Source organism: Vulpes lagopus, chromosome 12 (assembly GCF_018345385.1).
Source record: "Vulpes lagopus strain Blue_001 chromosome 12, ASM1834538v1, whole genome shotgun sequence".
Taxonomy (NCBI): Eukaryota; Metazoa; Chordata; class Mammalia; order Carnivora; family Canidae; genus Vulpes; species Vulpes lagopus.
Window position 1 is genome coordinate 81050759 of NC_054835.1, and position 26201 is coordinate 81076959.

General features: G+C 38.0%; 1 protein-coding gene and 1 pseudogene across 1 annotated transcript; both read right to left on the bottom strand.

The window, feature by feature from the left end:
• Positions 1–2072: 2072 nt before the first annotated feature.
• LOC121474083 lies at positions 2073–2603 on the bottom strand (annotated as a pseudogene).
• A 3965-nt stretch (positions 2604–6568) lies between these two features.
• Positions 6569–15864, bottom strand: LOC121473055 (UDP-glucuronosyltransferase 2B31-like). The gene is made up of 5 exons (XM_041724972.1): positions 15697–15864; positions 13763–13894; positions 11755–11842; positions 10693–10912; positions 6569–7074 (listed from the first exon to the last, which is right to left on the bottom strand). The coding sequence occupies exons 1-5, from the start codon at positions 15817–15819 to the stop codon at positions 6795–6797; spliced, it is 843 nt and encodes a 280-aa protein (XP_041580906.1). The 5' UTR covers positions 15820–15864; the 3' UTR covers positions 6569–6794.
• Positions 15865–26201: the final 10337 nt, after the last annotated feature.

The window sequence follows — 26201 nt, forward strand, 5'->3', positions numbered from 1 at the left end:
TAAGTTAATTGTTCATATATGTGCGAGTTTATTTCTAGGCCCTCTATTCTCTTCCATTGATCGATGTTTTTATGCCAATATTATACTGTTTTGGTCCCTATAGCTTTGTAATGTGATTTCAAATCAGGGAGTGTGATGCCTCTAGCTTTGTAATTGTTTTTCAAGATTGTTTTCACTATTTGGGGTCTTTTATGGTTTCATACAAATTTTAGGATTGTTTGTTCTATTTCTGTGAAAAATACTATTTTTTTAGGGATTGCATTGAATCTCTAGATTGCTTTGGGTAGTGTGGACATTTTAACAATGTTGGTTTTCCCAATACATGAGCATAAACTATCTTTCCAAATGAGTCTTCTTCAATTTCTTTCATCAGTCTCTCTCTTTAGTTTTCAATTTATGGATCTCTCAACTCCCTAGTTAAATGTGTTTGAGTATTTTACTATTTTTCTAAAAAAAGATTTTTATTTATTTATTTCAGAGAGAGAGAGAGAGAGAGATTGAGATAGTGAGTGTTAAACAAGGGAAGCAACGGGGATAAGCAGACTCCACACTGATGGAAGAGCCTGACACAGGGCTTGGTCTCACAACCCTGAGATCATGACCTGAGCCAAAATCAAGATTCAGATGCTTTACTGACTGAGCCACCCAGGCACCCCAGTATTTTATTCTTTTTGATGTAGTTATAGATGGGATTGCTTTCTTAATTTCTCTCTCTCTCTCTCTCTCTCTCTCTTTTTTTTTTAGTTTTATGGCTTTACTAACACAAGTACAACATGCACATAAACTGTGTATTCACTTCTTTGACTGTGTATCCTGGCATTGGGATTGGGGACTGATGGCCAGCTGGGCTGCTCTTTCCATGATTTTGTGGCTTTTGGAGGAGACGTTGTGAGCAATCTCTGCACAGTAAGATTTGTTGTATATCAGCAGCACTTCAGGCTCCTTCATGACTAGGGACTTGGGGAAGTCACGGGCAGTAGTGCTTTGTTTTCTTGTTGCTCCCATAACTAGTGTTGGTCATCAAGATCTGGCACTTGAATCTTCTGTGCACCCTATTATCAGTGCCTCCGTGTTTCTGCCAGTTGTGCTTCATTTTGACATACCAGTCTGACTGGTGCTGGATGAATGTCTTTGTCCTCTTTTCAGTCACCTTAGATTGGTCCTCTTGTTAATGATCTTGGGCTTCACCAGAGGTATGAGGGCAGCCATGACCTTGAGTAAGAGCTGGCTACTACCTTCTCCAGCAATGCTTACAAAAACTGCTTAACTTCTCCATCTGATAGTTGATGTTAGTGTGTAGAAATGCAACTGATTTTTGCATATTGATTTTGTATACTACAACTTTACTGACTTCCTTTATTCTAGTGGTTGTTTGTTTTGGTTTATGCAACTTTATTGAAGAACAATAAATCAATTACTAGCAGAGCTACTAGTTGATCACTCATCCATCAAAAACTTATATCATTTATTCAGTGCTATATTAAACAGTATATTGGAAGATAGATTAATTAATAGCTCCAAGCCTCCTAACAATTTAAATGAGAATTACAAAATGTTTGAGCCTTATTTTGGAATGCAAAGAGTGTTTGATTTCCAATTTCCATTCTCTGTAGAACAAGACAGGTCATTCTTTCATTGACATACATAAAATATATCACATTTTCTGTTCTACTGATGCTATAAATACAATACCAATTCTCTAGCCACGTCAGTTATGAGCATAAAGTATATCATGTTAACCTCAAATCTCTAACAATGGAAGGCTTAAAAAAGTTTGGGTGCCAGAATAATGCTGCTTCCTTTGATGTGAAAACTAAGCATTCATCTCCCTCCCCCTCAGATGATTTCTTCAGCATGTTAGAACAGTGAGGAATGGTTTTAGTCTCATAACCAAGTTAAAGTAAAGACTTTGGCCACATAGTAAATATGCTCTATTTTTTTTAAAAAAAATTCTGAATCTTGGGCAACTGTTCTTCATTTTCTAAAAGCAGTTGTTGTCTAAAGCTGGAAGAACTTAAGTTTTCTCAGATGAGCGTGTGAATGAATGGAGGGAGGTAAACACAAAATAAAATTTAAAAAGATGAGGTCTGATAAGGGAGCAGCTGGATAAGAAAATAAAAAAAATGAACAGTAACTTAAAGTTTATTCCAGCTATAATGCAGGTTATTCTGACTTTAAGGTAGCATGACATGGCATACTTCTGAGTCTGCTCCTCAGATATTCTGTTGTACTTATCTCTGTTTTATAGATCCATGCAATTTCTGGTACTACAGGGTCATCTGGGTTGGGATCACATAGCAGTGAACAAATGGATAAAAGAACTTGAGAAAGAGTTAAAGCAGGAGACCACTGTGATCTTAGAATATTATTATTGTTAATACCTGATGAATAAATTCTTGTAAATGCAACCATAGGTGTTTGAAGGGGTGATCTATAGGAAAAGGAATTGTCAAAAAAGAATACACTGCCTTGATATGAGCTGTCATTAGGTTCCATAATTGTTACCAATGAAACATATAATCCCCAACTGGATCTGCAGAACATTCTGATGGTGGATCATGGGCCAAATCATTAAATTCCTTACTAATCCATTTCAGTGCCATAGTCTGTGCTTTTCATCTGGCTCCTCACTTTCTCGGTGTATACTTACTCAAAGGTCCGGCCAAAACTCTTGATTGTCCGGGCAGCAGGGAAGGATTGCCATTTCATCTCACACTGGCTCTGCCAGACACAAAGAAGCCTGGTCCGAACTCAGGCTGCCGCCTCAGTCTCCTCCCTGTGGGGAAGCTGGTGTCTCCCCATAAGGGTTCATTCTCATGACACAGTCCTACTAATTGGTTTTTGTTTTTTCGTGGAGTCTTTATAGTTTTCTATATATAATATTATGTCACCTGCAAATCGAGACAGTCTTAATTCTTCCTTTCCAATTTGGCTGATTTTATTTTTTCTTGCCTGATGCTCTGGGAAGGATTGCCAGCCAGTATTGTGTTAAATAAAAGTGGCAAGAATGGATATCCTTGTCTTATCCTAATCTTAGAGGGAAAGTTTTCAGCTTTTTACCTTTGGAATGTCATCTTATCTATGAGATTGCCATATATGGCTTTTATTAGGTTGAGGTGTTTTCTCTCTATACCTACTTTGTTGAGAGTTTATATCATATATGGATGTTGACTTTTTTCAGTTGTTTTTTCTTACATTTATTGAAATGATCATATGACTTTCATCTTTAATTTTGTTGAGGTGGTATATTACATTGACTGACTTGCAGATGTTGAACCACCTCTGGAATAAACCACACTTAATGATGGTGTGTGATTCTTTTAATACATTATTTTAATTTATTGTTAAATTCAGCTTGCTAATATTCTGTTGAGGATTTTAGCATCTATGCTTATCAGGGATATTGGCCTGTGATTTTCTTTACATGTATGTCCTTGGTCTGGTTTTGGTTTCAGGTTAATGTGGGACTCACAACATAAGTTTGGAACTGTTTTCTTTTATTTTTTTGGAAGAGTTTGAGAAGGATTGGTATTAATTTTTCTTTAAATGTTTGGTAGAATTTGCCAGTGAAGCTATCTGGTTCTAGACTTTTATTTGTTGAGAGATTTGATTACTGAATCAGTCTTCTTACTGATTGGTCAGTTCAGATTTTCTATTTCTTCATAATTTAGTCTTGATGGGTTGTGTGTTTCCAGGAATTTTCCCATTTCTTTTAGGTTGTTCAAATTGCTGCCATGTACTTTTTCATGGTAGTCTTTTATGATCTGTCATATTTTTGTGGTGTCAGTTATAATGTCTCTTCTTTCATTTCTAATTTTACTCATTTGAGCCCTTTCTCTTTTTTCTTCATAAGTCTAACTATAGGTTTTACATTTTGTTCATCCTTTCCAAAAAATGGCACTTAGTTTCATTGATCTTTTCTATTGTCTTTTTGGTCTCTATTTCTGTTCTGATCTTTATTATTTCCCTCCCTCTACTAATTTGGGTATAGTTATTCTTTTTCTAATTTGTTGAGGTATAAAATTAAGTTGTTTTTGTTTTGTTTTGTTTTTTTAATTTGGGATCTTTCTTTTTAGGTTTATCCATATGGACTTCCCCCTAGAACTGCTTTTACTGCATCTTCTAAGTTTTCTTACTTTGTGTTTTCATTTGTCTAAAGATATATTTTTTAAAGATTTTATTTATTTTTTCATGAGAGACACAGAGAGAGAAAGGCAGAGACACACACAGGCAGAGGGAGAAGCAGGCTCCTTGCAGGGAACCTGACACAGGACTCGATTCCAGGACCCTGGGATTACGCCCTGAGCCAAAGGCAGACACTCAATCGCTGAGCCACCCAGGCGACCCTGTCTCAAGATATTTTAAAATTTCTCTTTAATTTTTTCTTTGACTTGTGGGCTGATTAATGCTGTATTGTTTAATCTCCACGTATTTGTGAATTTTCCAGTTTTCTTTTTTGAATTGATGTCTAGTTTCAGAACTATGTAAGGAAAAAACCTCAATCTTCTTCCTGTGTTTCTCTTTTACTAGTACACTACTACCATGCTCACAATACTTTTGACACTTCTGGCCACCAACTATGCATTTTTTTTTTCCTACCACATCAAGCAATTCTCTGTGATACCACCTGGGTGTCCCTGAATTTAACTCGATTCTGACTAGCTACTGGAGGCAACATCAGATCTCACAGATTGAGGGCTCTTGTCTCATGTGCCACTTCAGATGCCAATTATAAGTAGCACATCTTCTGGCTACCCACAACTTCTGTTCAACTTGGGTACAAATTGGAAGATTCTATGACCTTCTCCCCCTTGGATTTGATTATTTGCTAGAATAGCTAATAAAATTCAGGGAAACACTAAATTACACTTATCAATTTATTAAAGGATATGAACAGCCAAATAAAGATACATAGCACAAGGTCTAAGAGGTTTTGGAGTGTAGCAGATTCTATGTCAGTGAATTTGGGGTGTACCACCTGCAAATACATAGATATGTTCTCTAATCTGAAAGTTCTCTGAACACTGTATTTTGGGAATATTTATGAAGGCTTCCTTGCATGGGCATGATCAATATTTATTTCAATTCTAGCCTTTCCCCTCTCTAAAGAAGTGGAGGGCGAAGTTGAAAATTGTAAGCTTCAATATTGCTGTGGTTTTTCCAGCTACCCCTCTCCCACAGTCATCCAGGAGAATTACCTCATTAGAATAAAAGATGCTTTTACTGCTCTTATCACTTAGGATTTTATAAGGGTTTTAGGAGCTCCATGTCGGGGATTAGGGTCACACACAAAAGATGCTACTAGTGTACTTATCACTAAGGAATTCATAAAGATTTTAGAAGCTCTTTGTTAGGAACTGAGCCAAGATCAATATATGTATTTCTTGTTATTTCACAATACAACGCTTCTTACACTTCTGGCCACCAAATCAGGGAAGTTGCTTGACATGATTTCAATTTTCTTAAATTTATTTAGATTTTTTTGTGGCCTAACATATGATGTATTTGAAGAATATCTCAGAGCCAGGTGGTCAAATTTTATGCCTCCTGTGCAGCTGCCACAAAAGCCAGCATGCCAGACATGTGTACATTCTCATTCCAGTGAGACAGTGGTGATCTTGAAAATGGCACCCACTGGACGCTAGGGAGGATTAAAGTCTGTTGCTAGATGGTGCTGAATTTGAAACGCAATCCTTGGGTAACAGCTTTTAAAGTATGCAAATGAGCCTCTTTCAGGAAAAAGGTAGATGGGCATTTCTGTCTGCTGCCTCTGTTGAACCATGAGGGGGCTAGCCAGTTAATAAGACCTTGCATGCATTATCAAAGACTGAACATGAGAGTGAAAGCAACCAGATGAACGTTTTTATATTTTTTTATATACTTTTTTAAGTTTTAATTAATTATTTATTTATGATAGACAGAGAGAGAGAGAGAGAGAGGCAGAGACACAGGAGGAGGGAGAAGCAGGCTCCATTCCGGGACCCCAATGTGGGACTTGAACCCGGGACTCCAGGATCACACCCTGGGCCAAAGGCAGGCGTCAAACCACTGAGCCACCCAAGGATCCCCATGAAAAATGTTTTTAAAGGTCAAGAAGAGAAAAGAGAATTTGGTCATGAAATCAAAGACTTTCATATAGTTCATTTTTATAATAGGATGCAGGTAGTGGTTGTTATATTTTAATTTCACAAACATTTCACTGAAAAATAAGTAAACTGGAATAAGGCCATCAACTTGCTATGTTCTTTGGTAAGTAATGATGCTCAGACTGGGTACACAATAAAAGCCAAGGAGAATTAGTGGTCACCCAAAACAAAATGGATGGGTAAGTCATTTTATACAACTTTAACTATCTGTAGTGTCTCTAGCAAAGGACGAAATGACAAATTTTGCACCAAAATGAAGTTAAAATATTCTGAGTATTTGCACAGTAACAGTGATATTGTGAATAGCCTACTGAATGTTCTTATATTCATGCCCAATGTTGGAAACACAGGTAAGCTCAGTAAGTTTTGGAGGGGGATGACTTTTCATTTAGAATTATAAGTTTCTGTAAATTCCCGTAGAGTTTTATTTTAATTTAATTTTATTTTGCCAGTTTTTCTGTTGGCATGACACATTTCTGACTCTTAAACAGGCAATAAATCCCTTGAGAGCAGATGTTGATCTCAGAAGCTAAGTTGGGAGGAGTCGTTTCTTCACAGGGGAAGGGAACTTTACATCATAACTCCTTGCTGGCGTCAACTGGAGGAGTCCCATCTAGGAGGCAGACCAGCTTGAGGCCTCAGATACGACTACTCCTTTTTTATCTTCTGCCCTGTTTTTGCGACCTTCCGACAACAAAACAGACAACACTGTGTGGTGACAAACATAGCAGTTGCCACACAGGCCAGCAGAAACCCAATGACATCCAAGGAGTGGTACTGCAACCAGGTGAGGTCGTGGGAGGCTGGCCGCAGGTGCTTGGCTCCTTTGTGGCGCATGACATACTCGATCCAGAAGACTGCTCGGTCCAGGGGCTTCAGAGGCTGATCGTGCTGAATTCTTGATAATTTCATAGCATTCTCTTTGTACCTAAGGGAGAAACGTAAAGACACCGACATTGAAAGGAAGTTAATTTGCCAAATCAAAGAATTCCCATGAAAGGTCTTTGAAAAGTGCCATACAAATGATTCAAAACAAGTGCCATAGAATTACGGAAGTCGTGTGTTTTTTATTTGGGTCCTCATAGGAGATTTGGCTTTTAAATTGGAATTTTCCGAGTGACGAATGTTGAAAAGTAAAAATGGAAGTTAGGATAGTTTGATCTTTTCTTTTTAAGATTTTATTTATTTATCCATGAGAGACACACAGAGAAAGGCAGAGACACAGGCAGAGGGAGAAGCAGGCTCCATGCAGGGAGCCCGATGTGGGACTTGATCCCGGGTCTCCAGGATCATGCCCTGAGCCAAAGGCAAGACGCTCAACCACTGAGCAACCCAGGCGTCCCAGTTTGATCTTCTCTAACAGAGAAAAGGATACGAGCCATCGTAACAGCTATAAAAGAGACGGTGGAAATGCACTTAGAGAATGATCCTCATGAAGCAGGAAAGGGAATTGCGTCATGGTGAGTAAAATGCCACCTCACCGGGCCTCGTCCTTCCATTCTTCTATCCTCTACTCTTTATTTTCCATCATGTAGCCAGTCTGATTTTTGAAAACAGACATCAGAGTATGACACTTCCCTGCTAAAAATTTCCCACTGGCTTCTCACTACCTACAGTAAAATTCAAATATGGATTTTGGACTCTAGGACCCTGCAAATACACACACCCGGCAACTTCGTTTCCTGTCACTTTGTCCCACGTACACTCTGCTGTAGGCCCAGAGGCTTGCTAGCAGTTCACTGAAGTTGCCAGACGTATCCCACCTCAGCCAGCACCTTTGCACTTTCTGGCTCCTTGGTGTCTGCTGGACACTTCCCTGCCACACCCCCAGGCTGCTTCTACCTCTGGATGGATGACCCAGCTTTGTGTCCCGTCTCGGAGAGACTTTTCTGGGCCACACTATCCTAGCACCTTGAGACATTTGTTCTGTTTGTGTCTATGTGTATGTGTTTTGCTATTTGCAACCTAGAACTTAAAAACATGTTTTATTTTCCAAAATAACCTTTAGGCGTAACACATAAGAAATATGCACAGTCTTCACGGAATAGCCATACATTCAAAATTAGCTAGAATATTATTGTGAAGTGGATGTAATAATGTACCTACTACTAAGATATTGGTATAGGGTGTCACAAGCTACCCAGAAGCACCCCATCTGCCCTGATCCTTTTAGTCATCATAGGTTAGTTTTTATTATTTATATATTAGAATACGAAGTGAGCGCTCATTTCCTTTGGTCTTTTGTGTAAGAGTTGTTGGTTAATTCTCGCACTGTATGGTGTTCCATTGTTTGGCAATAGCACAGGTTACTTGATCATTTAACGATCAATAGCCATTTGTGTTAATAATCTTTTGGCCATTACTACTAATGCTGCCATAAAAATCTTGTATCTTTTGATTTACATGTTTGTACATATGTTTGTATATATGTGGAAGTGGAATTGCTGAGAAGAGGTGTATTGATGAGTATGATTTCTTTATTGGCTGAGTTATGTAGAAGTATATTGCTGAATTTCCAAAATGTAGAGAGGTTTTAGTTGTCTTTCTTTTTGATGATTCTAAGTGAATCCCAGTAGAGCTGAACAGTGTGCTCTTGATCATTTATATTTTTCAAAATTCCTTTTGGTTTATGGCCCATGTATGGTTAATTCCAGTATCTATTCCATTCTTGAAAAATTGGTATTCTTTGTTGTTTTATATATATGTCAGATGGGTTGCATTTTTAAATTGTGTCCTTCAAAACACTTAGGTATTTCTCCCTTCCATTATCTTGTTATCTTTTTTCCCATCTTTTGATCTTATTTTTCTATGTTACTAAGAAAGATGTTTAAAAATTCAGTATTATGAGACTGTAAATTTGAATGTTTTTTCTTTGGCCCACTTCTGCATTTTGATGTTTTTTGTAGTAGGCGTCACTAATTGATAATTTGTCCTGTTTTGAAAGATCAATCTATTCATCATTATGAAATGCTTCTCTTTATTTTTGTTGGTGATTCTGGACTAGTGTGTCTGATATTAGCATGGGTCCAACATCTTTCTGCGGTGACTGCTGGAATAGATCATTTCCTACCTTCTTCGTACTTAAATCTTTTTGCGCATTTCTATTTGAACATATCTTATAACTGGCATATAGTTTAAAAAATGTGTTCTGACAATCTTTGTCTTTAAATTATTTAGTCTGTTTAGATTTAATGTCTTGGCATATTTTTTTTTTTTTATGTCTTGGCATATTTATATTTTCATCTACTGTCTTAGTCTGTTTTCTTTTCTATTTGGCCAACCTGCCTTATATTTCTTTACCTTTCTCTCTTGTTTCAAGGTATTTTTGTTATGCAATTACTCTACCATTTTCTCCCCATAATACATTTTTCAGTATTTCTGATATGTGAATGACATTAAGTACATGAAAAGATGTTTAATAACTTTGGCTGTAAGAGAAATGAAAACGAGGCCACAAGGAGAGACCCACTAGGATGGCTGTAATAAAAAAAAGATGATAGCAAGTGTTGAAAATGATGTGGAGAACCTGAATCTCCCATACTTAGCTGGTGGAAATCTAAAATAGTGCAACTTATTTGGACATCAATTTGGCAGCTCCTCATAGAGATAATGTGTGGCCTAGATGTCTACCCAAAATGCTACTCCTAGATGTCTACCCAAAAGAAGTGAAAAATTTTGTTCACACAATAAATGTGTAGCAATATTGATAATACCTAAATGTGGAAATAACCCAAGTGTTCACGAACTGATACATGGATAGATTGTAGCATATCCATACCATCGGATATTTATCATTCAGAAATACAAACCTACCACACGAATGAAACTCAAAAACATGCCAAATGAAAGAAGCCACAAGCAAAAGCCCATAAGTGGTATGATTCCACTTGTATGAAACACCCAGAATACAGCAATTTGTAGAGAAAGAAGTAGATTAATGTTTACTTGAGGCAAGAGAAATGGGCAAAGACTCCTAAGTCAGTCGTATGTGATTTCTTCTTGGGCTAATGAAAATATCCCAAACTTAGATTATGGTGATGGTTTCATAATTCCATAATACACGACACGTATTTGAATTTTATACTTTTAGTTTTATGGTAGACAAATTACATATTATAAAATATATTAACGATAAGAACCAAAATCATTGTTTGAGCAAAAAGACATTTATAGCTTTGGAAGTTTTGGTACTGAATTGAGAGTCACTTTACATGACTTCAAGTTCTTCATTCTTTCATTCTATGGTTTCTATCATAGGAACTTTGAAATATTCTTACAGTTACTATATAATCGTTTGCATTTGTGTATGTAGAAAATTGTTGCAGTAATTGGTTGCCCTTTAAGTCAAAGGGATTTAAATGCAACTGTGAAATAAATGTCTGGTTGTAAATAAAAGTAGATTTAAGATCAGTCTATCACTTGGCTTCTTTCCAAATTAGCCTCTTAAGAATGGGAGGAAACTCACAGCCACCATTGACTATCTATCAATAATCTATCGATAATCTCTTGATAAATTCTATCAATTGAAAAAAAATGTAATACTCACAAAGGGTCATTAATGACTGTCCTCAACGCATTGAGCAAGTCTGCGCTAGACATTGTGCTGAAGTCCAGTCTGATAGCTGCTCCCTTAGCTTTCATGTGAACAATGTTATCAGCTTGATCGGCAAACAAGGGAATGCCCACCATGGGGATCCCGTGGTAGATCGCCTCATAGATGCCGTTGGTTCCACCATGGGTTATAAAGGCTTTGGCTTTCGGATGACCTAGGATTGGATGAATCTCAGCACATTATTAACTGTAAGTCTTAGAAATAAAATGAGAATTGGGCAACATAAGACATATGTTATTATATAAACATGAAACAGCATTAAAATGTCTTTTGGCTGTCAGCGCAAGAAGCACATAAATGTGCTGGAGAGGTAAATGAAGATTGGTGTGGTGCTTGTAACTTGAAAAATGAATACAAGATTGCTGGACAGACAAATTGAACGATAACATTCTGGTTATCACCAAAAAAAGGGAAAGGGTGCAAAAAAAAGAAAGGGAGGTGGCATGTTAGAACATATCCTCTTAAAGACACAGTAAAGTCATTGAGTTTCACTGTAGGGTGTCAAGGCAGCAGGAAGTGTGATGGTGGTGGCTCAAATCAGGGGAAGGAAAGATAGCACTTTATCATGAAATGTGACTTCATGGAAAAGATTATGGTATTTTTCTAGGGAAAATGTAGAGTCCCTGGTAATAAAAGAGAGGCTATTATTTTCCATTGGCACTGAATACCCATGCAGAAGGAGAAAGGATAGGAATAAGGTGGGAAAATTCAGAGACAGAGCGATGTTCTAGGTAGTTACTAACAACTTATGTGGGAGAAGTAGTTACAGCTGAGATACAGATACTTTGATTCTGGCCATAAGGAATGGGACTGTGTATAACAACATGCCAACTGTTGTAGCTTATCTTTTTCCCTCTAGGTCTGCAAAATATATGTAAGAAAGTTAAGTTTTAGTTTTGAGTTTTTGAGTAGTAAATGCTCAATCAGATTCTTTTTGATGAACTGCTATCATTTTGTTTAGAGTTCCTTTCAATTCAATATTTTCCAGATTCTTACCAAGAAGGTCATTCTGGGGAAGCCACTTATACAGCCGAGTATTTGGCCCTAAGGTGTCTGGTTTCTTGCCATCAAATCTCCATAGAACCTGTTAAAGAAAATACCTTATTTCATGAGTTGAACTTTGAAGTTATAGCTTGTGAACATTTTAAAGAAATTAGGAGATAATCTAGTTAGACTCCTTTCATTGACTGATAAATAACAAGAACAAAAGATATTAAAAATGAGACTACTAAAACCCTAGTATAGTAAGAATACCCCCATTTTGTTACTTATTTTTATATTCAAGCAAGTATGAATGTAATCATAGTATTTCACACATGAGGCTTAGACAGATGAGATTATCAAGGACAAATTCAAGCATTTAAGAAATTTTTAGGCAGTTATTATAATTCTACTGCAAACGAGTAGGAAATTACTAAGATCCACACCTTAGTCTGTTATCATTGCTCTCATCTTCCCATGTAATACCAACCTATTTACATCTTTTTAAGTGATACAGAAGGATGTTCCCTTATATCCACATGTTCATAGCCACTTGTTCCATAAGTTCTTTTATTTGAGTTTTACATGATTTGATACACAAAAAAGCTAAATGTGCAATCTGCTGCTTGTGAGAAAAAGTAATTCTGCTTATTAGTAATTCATTAATATCAATAATTTCTCCTTAGTACGTTTAACTTCTTTCACATTACCTATGATTAGGCACTACTTCCAAGAAAAAGGTAATTTTTTTACGTGAATGCAGATTATTATTAGTATTTCTTGGTTTGGCAGTTCTTTACATGTGGGAAGAAAAGCCTGTTGGCACTTCAGAAATAACAGTGTACGTGTCACAAAAACTCCAAAAGTGTAGTGGTGCTAAGTTTTATTGAACTGGTTGTTGACATGTCAATGATGCACTACAAAGCACTGACAGCATTGATTGATATGAAATCTATGGCCAAGCAATTTCCATTGCCATATTAAAATAGATTCTGATTTTAGAATTTCCCAGCAATCCTCATAACTGGAATATAGTTTGCATTGGTTAGCTTATATTTGCTATATGAATGTTAAAATAACTTGCTATAGTAAGCAAAAATTAGCATAAGGAGAAACTATTACAGTGACCGAAAAGTAGTTCACAAATACCCAAATACTCCAGGTGCATTCTATATCGGAAAATAATTTACTCTTGTAGTTTATGCAGAAAGAGGCATGTGAAACTTTCCCATGCTAGGCTTGTTTCTGGTTGACTCCTTAATATGTATTTTTTTTCCTTTCTTAATCGGGAGCAGTTATTATTCTGATAAGTTAGAGTCCTTTGCAACCAGATATTACTAAGCACTGGGTCACCTTGAGGAGTGGACCCATCTTCTCCCTTTTCATTGATCTTACTCTTTCACTCGGAATAGGGCCCATTCCATCAGTCATGTCAATTTTTCCCTTTTTCTAAGTCATCTTGGCTGGAGGAAAGCCTAGACATAGTTTGGTGAGCCCTGGGCATTGTTTTTCTGCACAGCACACTGAGGAGGCTTACCTCAAAATTTAGGAGAAGGAAAGGAAACCTGGATTATCTGGTAAGTGTAAACTGTATGGTGCTTTTCAGACTTTTATCAGTTCCTCTTTAACATAACTGTTGAAATTTAACTCCTTTCTGAGAACAGCTATGAGGTAGTCAGTGCCCTTGGAAGTCTTGAAAGGAATGCAGATCTTGTAAGGAAAAGGAAAGAATGACAGACAGAATTTGGTGATTGCTATTCCTGCCCAGGACACATTACAATACCAAGGTTTTCTCTGCACGTCCTATAAATATATTTTTCCAATCTCAATGTTAATGCCAAAGGTATTGTCAAAACGACTTCTGTAGTACTTTAGCATCTGCCATTTATATTTTCCTCATGTTTGACGTAAATTGGAGCTATCATAATGATGTTCATGTCATGAAGGAGAGGGTAATCCGGCCCTTTACAGAGTTTAACAGCCTCATTAGGTAGTTGTATACAATCAAGGTACTCTGTCTAACCTTTTGTGGAATCTGGGCAAGGGCTGATGCAATCACATTGGCTCTTTCCTCTGGCATGTTATTGACCATTGACCCTAGAGAAAACACCACAATACCGTTTTCTCCAGAGCTCTGGACAAACTCTTCCATTTCCTGTGAAGAAAAAATTTGCTCCATCAAAAAGGAGAAACAGCATAGCAAACACTATTGGAAGAATTTCTATGAGGTTGCGTGGGAGGCTCAGTCGTTTCAGCATTCGACTCTTGATTTGGGCTCAGGTTATGATTTCGGGGTTGTGAGATTGAGGCCTGTGTCTAGCTCTGTGCCCTGTGGGGACTTTCCTGGGTGTTCTCTCTCTCCTTCTGCTCCCTTCCCCCACCCCATGTGCAGTCTCTCTCTCTCTCTCATAAATAAATAAATAAATAAATAAATAAATAAATAAATCTTTAAAAAATTTTCTTCAATTAAAGATAGATACCAAATATCATCAAGAATTATTAGAGTAGTGCCTATATTGATTCTTATTGTGATAAACTACACATAAAAATTATCATTTTAAGTATATCTGAGTATGCAGTTCAATAGTGTGTATATTTTATACTGTTGGTCAACTAATCACCAGAACTTTTTCAGCTTGTTAAACTGGAACTCAATACCCATTATATTACAATTACCAATTCCCTCATAGACCATCTTTATTTTATTTTTATTTTTAATTTTTTTTAAAAGATTTTATCTTTTTATTCATGAGAAACAGAGATAGAGAGGCAGAGACACAGGCAGAGGGAGAAGCAGGCTCTATTCAGGGAGCCCGATTTGTGCCTCGATCCCGGGACTCCAGGATCACGTCCTCGGCCAAATGCAGGCGCTAAATCGCTGAGCCACCCACTGATCCCTGCTCCTTGACCATCTTTAGCAACCATCATTGCATTTTGTAATTCACATTTCTGTGAATTTGAGTGATCTGGATACCTTATATCAGGGGAATCATACAGTATTTACAGTATTTGTCTTTTTATGATTGCCCACTTTCACTTTGCATAATATCCCAAAGCTTTGCCACTTTGGAGTAGGTGTTAGAATTTTCTTCTATTTTTGACCGAATATTCTGTTGTGTGTAAATACATTTTGTTTATGGATTTGTCTGTTGATGGACACTTGTGTTAGACTGAATAGAACTTTTGCTAGTTTTACATCAGGATTTAGACATTGAGAGAGTTACCATATACACCTAAATATTTTGCAATCAAAATCTATATTAGGTTAACCATTGAATAAGATCTTAGTTTCAGGGTAATCAGACCCTTTGCAGAGTTTAAAAGACTCATTAGGTAGTTATATATGATTAAGGTTATTTATCTAACCTTTTGTGGAATCTGGGCAAGGCTAGATGTAATCACAGTGGCTCATTCCTCTAGTAGACATCCAGCATGATGAAGAGACCATCAAGTAATTCAGTAAGGGATGCTTATTTTTCAATTATTTCTTGAAGGTTCAATATCAACCTAAAACTTATTATATCATTGCTTTTTTCATGAAGATTATCACCTTATGTGCTAAGAGTGTACTTTTGCAATTTTATACTATGGATTTTTTCAGATATAAGTGGTAGAAGTTATTTGGTCTTTATTAAATATGCAGAATTCATGGTCCTCATTATATACACAGTGTAGCTTTCTCCGTGCTCAGGTTTACTGAGATTTTGTCTGGCCTTGGTGTGTGGCAGAAAACATATGTCCTCATAGATTAATTAAACCTGTTAATTATGTAAGTCATCAAACCTTGCGATCTCAAATGAGAAATTGTGTAAAATTGGAATGACAGCAAGGAAACATTTGATTTGCCTGCAGATATTGTTGGGGCACATGAATATTGTTGAGGAATGACCTTTGTAAACTACAATACTGATGAAATGGCCCAGAGGAAACAAAGCAAAAGAAACAGGAATCAGTTACCCTAGGCAGGGGTTTGGCAGGTTTGCAGTGGAGGCCTCCAACAAAGTCAAAATGTGGTAGGAGTGGGCGAGGAAATTCCAAATCCCAGTAGGTTCGAATGAGCCATATATCAGCTTTCCTCATTAACTCATATAGTGTAGTGGGTCTTCCTGAAGGAGAAAAAACAAACAGATCACATCAATAAGAGAAAGGATGGGTATCCATGGGTGGCTTAGCAGTATGGCGCCTCCCTTTGGCTCAGGGCGTGATCCTGGAGTCCCGAGATCGAGTCCTGTATTGGGCACCTGGCATGGAGCCTGCTTCTCCCTTTGCCTGTGTCTCTGCCCTCTCTCTGTCTATCATCAATCAATCAATCAATAAATCTTTAGAAAGCTAAAAAAAATAAGAGAATGGATAAAATGTATATGATCATTTCCACATATGCAGAAAAGGCATTTGACTAAGTATAACAGCCATTGATGATAAAAACCCTCAGCAACATTGGTTTCGAGGGAACATACCTCAACAAAATAAAGGCTTAAATGGAAAACCCACAGTGAACATCATACTCAATGGGAAACACCTGAGAGCTTCTCCTCTAAGGTCAGGCACAAGACAAGGATGTCCACCCTTCCCACTTTTATTCAACATAGTACTAGAAGTCCCGGCTACAGCAATGAGACAATGAAAAGAACTAAAACCATCCAAATTGGTCAGGAAGAAATAAAACTGTCACTATTTGCAGATGACATGATACTCTATATAGAAAATCCTGAAGACTTAAGCAGAAAAGTCCTAGAACTGATAAATTAATTCAGTAAAGTCACAGGATACAAATCAGTGTACAGAAATCTGTTATATTTCTATGTACTAATAATGCAGCAGAAGAGAGAAATTAAGAAAACAATCCTGTTTGCCATTGCACCAAAAATAATAAAACTTAACCAAAGAGGTGAAAGACCTGTACTCTGAAAACTATAAAATACTGATGAAAGAAATTGAAGGGTAAAGGGCGTTCCATGCACAAAACTTGGAAGAATAGTATTGACTGTCTATAATACCCAAGGCAAACTTTAGATTTAGTGTGATCCCTATCAAAATACCAACAGCATTTTTCACAGAACTGGAACAAACAATCCTAAGATTTGTTGGAACTACAAAAGATTTCAAATAACCAGAGCTATCTTGAAAAAGAAAAAAAAACAAACTGGACGTATCACAATACAAGAGTTCAAGTTATGCTACAAAGCTATAATGATCAAAACAGTATGGTCGTGACACAAAAATAGACACATAGATCAATGGAAGAGCGTAGAAAACCCAGAAACGAACACACAATTATATGGGCAATTAATCTTTGACAAAGCAGGAAAGAATATCCAATGGGAAAATGACAGTTTCTTGGTGTCGGGAATATTGGACAGCAACATGGAAAAGAATGAAACTGGACCACAGTTTTTTTAGTCTTCTTTTATTTTTTATTCTATTTTTTAAAAATTTTTATTTATTTATGATAGTCACACAGAGAGAGAGAGAGAGAGAGAGGCAGAGACACAGGCAGAGAGAGAAGCAGGCTCCATGCATCTGGAGCCCGACGTGGGATTCGATCCTGGGTCTCCAGTATTGTGTCCTGGGCCAAAGGGAGGCGCTAATCCGCTGCGCCACCCAGGGATCCCTTTTTTATCCTATTTTTATTTTTAGTCTTTTATTTTATTTTATTTTATTTTATTTTATTTTATTTATTTTATTTTATTTTATTTTTTTTTATTTTATTTTATTTTATTATTCATGAGAGACAGAGAGAGAGAGAGAGAGAGAGAGAGAGAGAGGCAGAGACACAGGCAGAGGGAGAAGTAGGCTCCATGCAGGGAGTCCAAGGTGGGAGGGTCTCCAGGATCACGACCTGGGCTGAAGGCGGCGTTTAACCGCTGAGCCCCCCGGGCTGCCTTGACAACTTTCTTACAGTATACCCCAAAATAAATTCAAGGTGGAATGAAAGACCTAAGCGTGAGACAGGAAACCATTAAAATCCAGGAGAAGAAAACACGCAGTGATCTCTTGACCTCAGCAAGAGCAATTTCTCACTAGATATATTGATGGTAGTAGGAAACAAAAACAAAAATGAACTATTGGCACTTCATCAAGATAAAAATCTTCTGTACAGCCAAGGAAATAATCAGCAAACCTGACAGGCAACCTACAGAATGGGAGAAGGTATTTGCAAATGACATTTTCAGTAAAGAGACGGTATCCAACATCTATAAAGAGTTTATCAAACTCAACAACGACACCCAGGGAACAAATAACACATTTAAAAAATGGGCAGGAGACGTGAATAGGCATTTTTTTAAAAAGATTTTATTAACTTATTCATAAGAGACACAGAGAGAGAGCGAGGCAGAGACACAGGCGGAGCGAGAAGCAGGCTCCATGCAGGGAGCCTGAGGTGGGACTCGATCCCAGGTCCCCAGGATCACACCCTGGGCGGAAGGCTGCACTAAACCGCTGAGCCACCCAGGCTGCCCATGTGTCAAATTTAATGAACCAACCAAACAAGCAAAATACAAAAAGACAGAGAGAAACCAAGAAATAGTTCTATTTCTTCCTTTTTCAGTTTTGGAGTTTATACTTCTCGAGGGATGCATCCATTTCTTCCAGATTGCCCAATTTGTTGGCATATAGTTCCTCATAATGTGCTGTTATAATTGTGTGTGTTTCTTTGGTGTTGGTTGTGATCCCTCCGCTTTCATTCTTGATTTTTCTTTTTTTTCCATTTGGGTCCATTCTCTTTTCTTTTGGAGAAGTCTGGCCAGGGGTTTATTGATCTGATTAGTTCATTCGAAGAACCAGCTTGGTTTTGTTGATCTGTTCTACTGTTCTTAGGTTTCTAGTTCATTGATTTCTGCTCTAATCTTTGTTATTCTTCTTCTGCTGGGTTTAGGTTTGATTTGTGTCATTTCCCCTTTAAGTGTAAGATTCGGTTGTGTATTTGAAACTTCTAGTTTCTTGAGAAAGGCTTGGATTGCTCTATACTTCCCTCGAAGAGCCGCCCTTGCCACATCTCACAGGCTTTGAACAGTTGTGTTTTCATTTGCGTTTATTTCCATGGAGTTTTTTTTTTTAATCTCTAATTTCCTGATTGACCCAATCATTATTTTAGTAGGATGCTCTTTAGCCTCCACGTATTTGAGTTCTTTTCAAGTTTCCTCTTGTGACTGAGTTCCACTTTCAAAGCATTGTGTTGTGAAAATAAGCAGGGAATGATCCCAATCTTTTGGTACTGGTTGAGACCTCATTTGTGACCCTTTATGTGATCTATTTTGGAGAATGTTTCATGTGCACTTGAGAAGAACGTATTCTGTTGCTTTAGGATGAAATGTTCTAAATATGTCTGTTAAGTCCATCTGGTCCAACGTGTCATTTAAAGCCCTTGTTTCCTTGTAGGTCTTCTGCTTAGATGATCCATCTGTCCGTTGCAGTGAGGGGGGTGTTAAAGTCCTTTACTATTATTGTATTATAGGTGTTGTGTTTCTTTAATTTTGCTATTAATTGGCTTGTGCAACTGGCTTCTGCCGTGTTAGGGGTATCAATAGTACAGTTGTCAGATCTTATTGCATAGACTTTTTAATCATGATGTGCTGTAAAAAATTATGATATTACTGTCCTTTCTCATCTCTTATTAACATCTTTGGTTTAAATCTAATTTGTCAGCTATAAAGATTGCTACCTCGGTTTTCTTTTGATGTCCATTAGCATGATAAATAGTTCTCCACCCCCTCAATTTCAATCCGGAGGTATTTTTAGGTCTAAAATGAGGCTCTTGTAGACAGCATATCGATGAGGCTTGCTCTTTTGTCCAGTCTGATACCTGTTTCTTTTGATTGGGGCATTTAGTCCCTTCACATTCAGGGCAACTGTTGAAAGATATGAAATTAGGGCCATAGTGTTACTTGTAACGTTACTGTTTCTGTATATGGTTTCTGTTCCCTTTTGGCCTACGTGACTTTTGGGCTTGTTCTTTGCTTAAAGGATCTTTTAAAATACTTCTTGTAGGGCTAGTTTGGTGATCACAAATGCTTTTAGTTTCTGGAAACTTTTTCTCTCTCCTTTTATTTTGATTGGGATCCTAGCTGCTGCATATTTTTCTCATCTCACACCTTGACTATATCATGCCAGTTCTTTCTGGCCTCACAGGTCTCTGTGCATAGGTCTGTTGCCAGTCTAATGTTTCTACCCTTGCAGGTTACAGACCTCTTGTCCTGAGCTGCTTTCAGGGTTTTCTCTTGGTCTCTGAGATTTGTAAGTTTCTCTATTATATGTCAGGCTGTTGACCTATTTTTATTGATTTGGAGGGATTCTCTATGACTCTTGAACTTAGATACCTCATTCTTTCCCCATATTAGGGAGGTTCTCTGCTATAATTTTCTCCAAGGTACCTTTTGCCCCTCTCTCTTTCCGGCTTTTCTGGGATTCCAGTGTTTCTAATAGTGTTTTGCTTTGTGGCATCACTTATCTCTCGAACTCTCCCCTGCTGATCCAGTACTTGTTTATCTCTCTTTTCCTCAGGGTCTCTATTCTCCATCATTTTATCTCCTAGATCAGTATTTCTCTCTTCTGCCTCATTTGTCCTAGCAGTTAAAGCCTCCATTTTTTATTGCATCTCATTAATAGCCTTTTAAATTTCGACTTGATTGGATCTCAGTTCTTTTATTTCTCCAGAAAGGGGTTCTGTAGTGTCTTGCATGCTTTTGCAAGCCCCACTAGTATCTTTATAAACATCATTCTGAACTCTAGGTCCAATATCTTACTTATGTTCATATTGATTAGGGCCTGACAGTCAGTGCAGCTTCTTATTCTCTTTTTTCTTCATCTTCTTTTTTTTTTCTATGATATTTTATGTATTTACTTGAGAGAAAGAGAGAGAGAGACACAGAGAGAGACAGAGATAGTGACAGAGAGCATGAGGAGGGGGGAGAAGTTGAAGCAGGCTCCCTACGGAACAGGAAGCCTGACATAGGTCTCGATCCTAGGACTCTGGGATCATGACCTGGGCCAAAAGCAGATGCTAAACCAACTGTGCCACCCAGGTGCCCCTCTTGTTATCTTTTTGGAGGTGAGTTTTTCCATGTTGTCGCTCTACCCAGAGAAGAATAGATACATGAGGGTCAAAATACTAAAATGGCAACAACAACCTCAGAGAAATAGACACAAAACAAAACAGAAGAGACCCTGAACCGAGAGAGAGAGAGAGAGAGAGAGAGAGAGAGAGAGAAAATAATCAAAGAGGTGAACAGAATAGAAAAAAAGCACTAGATCCTCTGTGTATACTGGTCCATTTGTTAGAAAACTAGATCCCAAACTTCTAAGGAAAGAAAAACATATCATGAAAAGAATTAAATACAATGAAAGGATAGAATGTAACTATAAAAATTAAAGGCAAAAAAAGGAAGAAATAAACAGAAAGGTGAACAGAAAGGAGCAATGCAGGGTATCCTGACTATATTTTGGTTGGGTTTTGTATCTCAAAATTGCAAGGGAAGAATAAATATATACAAAAATAACGTTAAATCCCTTGAACATGTAAGTGTAAAAATGAAATTTAAAGAAAGACTTTAACAAAACAGAAAAAATAAAAGGAGAACAAAACAAAACAAAACAAAAAGAGTGAATATGATCAGACAGGTGAAGAGAATAGAGCCATACACTAGATTCTGGGTGTATTTCTGTCTATCAGAAGAAAGTGCATCCCAAAATTGTAAAGAAAGGAAAAAAATCCAGGATAAAATTAAATACAATGAAAGGGTAGAATGGAACTAACCGTAAAAAAGAAAATTAAAAAGAGATTTTCAAAAAGTTGATAAAGTAACAAATTGGTTGAGAAAAAGAGAGGAAAAATAAAATTGGAAGACTAAATAATCATAGGGGGGAGATAAAAATACAACCGTGCGTTCTATATGCTATCTTCCCCTAGTGCCTGAGTTTTGCAGGACTCAGTGTTTGGTAGACTTGGTCTTGGCTGGATGTTCTGCTGAACTTCTGGGGGGAGGGGTGGTTGCACTAATTCTCAGGTGTCTGTGGCCCAGGCGGGATTGCACAGAACCCTTGCCAGGGGGCCAGGCTGTCATGTGCTCAGGATTGCTCTTGGTGGCTTTAGTTCCCTGAAGGCTCTCTGCCCAGCTTCAGGGCATGGGCGTGCAAATGGTGGCCTCCCAGTCTCCAGCTCTGGAGCCAAGAGCTCATGAGCCCACTGTTGAGTGCGCCCTCAGGGAAAAGCATACAATCACTCCTGTCTCCCTGGTCCCCAGTCCACACTCCCTGTTCACCCAGACTGGGACTGTTTCTACCTCAGGCACACGACCCCTGTTTTGAGTCTCCAAACCACGCAGACTCCTCTGGCGCTCCCATACATGCTGCTCCTCCTGGGGGAGGGAAGGGCATCTCACTGGTTCTGCCACTTGTTGGGCCCCTGCTTGGAGACTGGGCATGCATTCTGTGCAGGGTTCGTGGTTTATGGCCCCCCTGAGCTGCCGGCCCACTCCTGGACTTGCTGATTGTGCCCAGTTCCCCCCACACCTATGCCCTGGAACTCCTTCACACTAGGGCACCCCCAGTCTCCTGTGACCCCCAAGGAGCCTATGACCCCACCTAGGATTCCGCCCCTGCTTCACCACCTGAGCAGCTCTCAGGCCAGGAGATCCCTCACCAGAGCAGACTTCAAAAAGTTCTGATTTTGTGCTCTGCTGCCCTACCACTTTTCAGTAGCTGGCTGCCAGATGCTGCCTACCCCTGGGGTTTATCTTCTCATGTATCACCTCAGATTCACCTCTCTGCACCTTCGGCGTTGCAGAAAGTTGTCACTTTGGTAGAGTTGCAGCTATTTTCTTAGATCACCAGATGAGTTATCAGGTGTTCAGAATGATTTGAGAGCTATCTAGCTGAATTCCTAGGATCAGATGAAACAGGTCTTCTACTTCACCTATTCGGATTTTCTTTTTCATCTTGAGTCTACTCAATAGTTCATATTTTCTGCACCTACTAGCATTGGAGTTTCTGTTGCAATGAGTTGAGTGGGGGATAAAAAAGTGGGTCATATTTTAAATGTTATAGATGCTTGTTGATCTTTTTTTTCTTTCTAAATTTTATTTAAATTCCAGATAGGTAACCTACAGTGTAATATTAGTTTCAGGTATAGAATTTAGTGATTTCACATTTCCATAGAACATCTGGTGCTCATCACATCAGGAGGCCATTTAACAGCTCCCATTTAACCCATTCCTCAGCCACTTCCCCTCTGGTAACCATCAGTTGGTTCTCTATGGTTAAGAGTGTGTTTCTTGGCGGGGCGGGGGGCGGATCCCTGCATAGCTCAGATATTTAAGCATCCACCTTCTGATTTCAGCTCAGGTCATGATCTCAGACTCTTGAGATCAAGCCCTGTGTTGGGCTTGAAGCTAGCATGGAGCCTGCTGAAGGTTCTCTCTCTCATTTCCTTTCTCTGCCCCTCCCCCCTCTCCCCACCCCTTTCTCTGTCTTTTTTTTTTTAAGTGTCTGTTTCTTGGTTTTCAGCTCTTTGAATCCCATTCTCACTGTTTTATTACCATGTTTTAGCAAATAGTATAAATGTTTCTTTATTTGCTGTAGGTTCTTACAAGAATTCCTACAGACTTTATTTTTTATGGTAAAATCCATTAAAAAATGTTAAATTCCAGTATAATTAATGTATATTAGCTTCAGGTGTGCAATATAGGGATTCAATAATTCTTTTTCTTTTCTTTTCTAGTTTTATTTAAATCCTAGTTAACATACATTGTGGTATTATTTTTAGGTGTACAATTTAGTGATTCAGTACTTAAACTAACACCCAGAGACTGTCACAACAAGTGCTCTCTTCATACCCATCCCCTATTTACCCATTCCTCTCCCACCCAGTATGTGATCTCTTCTGGAGAAGGTCCCATGTGCACTTGCAAAGAATGTGTACTCTGCTGCTTTAGGGTGAAACGATCTGAGGATATTTGTGAAGTCCATCTCGGCCAGTGTGTCAGTCGAGGCCATTATTTCCTTGTTGATGTTCTGTTTTAGGTGATCTGTCCATTGCTCGCAATGTGATGTTAAAGTTCCCTATTGTTATTGCTTTATTATCAATGAGTTCCTTTTTGTTTGTTATTAATTGTTTTATATATTTGGGTGCTCCCCAGTTGGGGGCATAAATATATACAATTGTTAGATCTTCATGTTGGGTAGTCTCCTTTATTATGATATAGTGCCCTTCTTTATCTCTTTTTACAGTCTTTAAGATCTCATTTGTCTGATGGAAGTATTCCTACTCTGGCTTTTATTTTTTGAAATATTCATTTGCATGTTAAATGTTCCTCCAACCCCTCACTTTCAATCTTCAGGTGCTGTTAAGCCTAAAATGAGTCTCTTGTAGTCAGTCTACAGTTGGGTCTTTTTTTTTTTTTTTACAATTTGTTTCATTTACATTCAGAGCAATTATTGATAGATATGTACTTAGTGCTATTTTATTGCTTGTTTTTTCACTGATTCCTGAGATTCTCTCTGTTTGTTGCTAGTCTTTGACAGTTTTAGAATTTTTTTCCGACTGAAAAGAGTCCCATTTAATATTTATTGTGGGAGTTGTTTAGTGGTCATGAACTCCTCTAGGTTTTTTGTTTGTTTGTTTTGTTTTTTTGTCCTGGAATCTTTTCATTTCTCCTTCTATTCTGAATGGAAGCTTTGCTGGATAGAGTATTCTTGGCTACATATTTTTCTCATTCAGCACGTTGAATATACCATGCCACTCTCCTCTGACCTGCTCAATTTCTGTGGAGAAATCGGTTGCTAACCCGTTTCCTCTTCCATTAGAGGTTAGGGATTTCTTTTCCCTTGGTGCTTTCAAGATTCTTTCTTTATTTTTGTGTTTTGCAAATTGTATTACAGTATGCCATAGTGTTTCCCTGCTTTTGCTGATTTAGATGGGAGTTCTCTGTGCCTCCTGGATTTGGGTGTCTGCATCTTTTCCCATATTAGGGGAGTTTTCAGCTATAATTTCCTCCGATAAACCTTTGTCTCTTTTTCTGTCTCTTTTTTTTCTGGGACTCTACATTATGCACGTTATTACACTTTATGGGGTCACTGAGTTCCCTAAGTCTACCTTCCTGACCCGATATTTTTCTTCGCCTCTTCTTTTCAGCTTCATTATTTTCCATTATTTTATCTTCTGTATCACTTATTCATTTTTTCTGCTTCTTCCATCCTTGTGGTCAAGCCCATGCAGTGGGTTTTGCATCTCGTTTATAGCATTTTTCACTTCAGCTTGACTAGTTTTTAGGTCTTTTATCTCTGTGATAAGGGACTTTCTGGTATCTTCTATGCTTTTCCCAAGGCCAGCTCATATCTTTGTGATTGTTGTTTTAAATTCTGGCCCAGGCATATTACTTATATCTCTGTTTGTTAGATCCCTGGCTGTGATGTCGTCTTGTTTTTTCTTTTGGGATGAATTTCTCCATCTTGGCATTTTGTCTAGGTCTCTGTCTTTGTGTTAGGAAAGCCTATTTTTTTTCCTACTCCTGAGAATAATAACTGTATTAAGAAGAGGTCACATACTGTCCAGGGCCCGGTGCTTTGGGGAACGTTTCAGGTGTGTGCTGTGTGCATTCCTAAGCTGCAGTCATTTTCAAAATGTAACATTTGTAAGTTCCCAGTTTTTAGTCTATTTCTTAATTGTAATTTTGTTACTAATGTATAATTTTTAGAAAGTGTAGAAATGTCATTTCAGAGTTCTTTCACTGCATAACAAACTGCCTTCACGTGTAGAGGCCTACAACATCAATAATCTTTTAATTATTATCTCTCATAACTCTGGGTGTCAGCTGGCCTCAGCCAGTAGGTTCTTCTTCGGGTTGGTTCTTGGGTTTCTCAGGTGGTTACAGGCATACGGTAGCTGAGGTGTAATCATCTGGAGGATGTTCATTCACACCTCTACTGATACTTTGGGAATACTCAAATTGCTGTGGAGCTGGAGCAACAGAGTTTCTAAGGCACACCTTTGTAATGTCTCCAGCACTTAGCCTTCATCATGGGTTCTTGGGGTTTGGCACAGGGTTCTAAGGTGAGTGGACTGAGAGAGAGAGGGGGGATGGAGGGAAAATGGGTGAATGAGAAAGTGAGAGGTAAAGAATGTATTGCCTTTTTTATGAGAGCCTTGGAAGTTAAGCTGTATCACTACACTGCATTCTTTTTGTTGAGACTACTGCGAGGCCTGCCAAAGGTCAAGGGGAGGAGACACGATGGGAGCATTGTCATGGTATTTGTAGTCATGTTTCAAAATCACCGTAAATATAATCTTTTGAAGCCAGCCAACAGAGGTTACTAAGCTACTATAAAATTCATGAAATACTGACGTGAAAAACACGGTAAAACAGTTAAGAATTGTTGAACTTAGATCTTCACATGTATTGAAACTTTTAATAAATACTCTCATATATTTATTACTAGTTATTTTAGAGGAAAGATTCTTAAACAGG

What these genes read in the sequence shown, in the direction of transcription:
- LOC121473055 (XM_041724972.1), bottom strand. Translation starts at nt 15,819, where the DNA reads ATGAGGAAAGCTGATATATGGCTCATTCGAACCTACTGGGATTTGGAA. An exon ending in CTGCCAAACCCCTGCCTAGG is followed by an intron (nt 13,895 to 15,696) that starts GTAACTGATTCC and finishes TTTTCTTCACAG; the next exon opens with GAAATGGAAGAGTTTGTCCA. An exon ending in ACAGTCATTAATGACCCTTT is followed by an intron (nt 7,075 to 10,692) that starts GTGAGTATTACA and finishes TTTCTCCCTTAG; the next exon opens with GTACAAAGAGAATGCTATGA.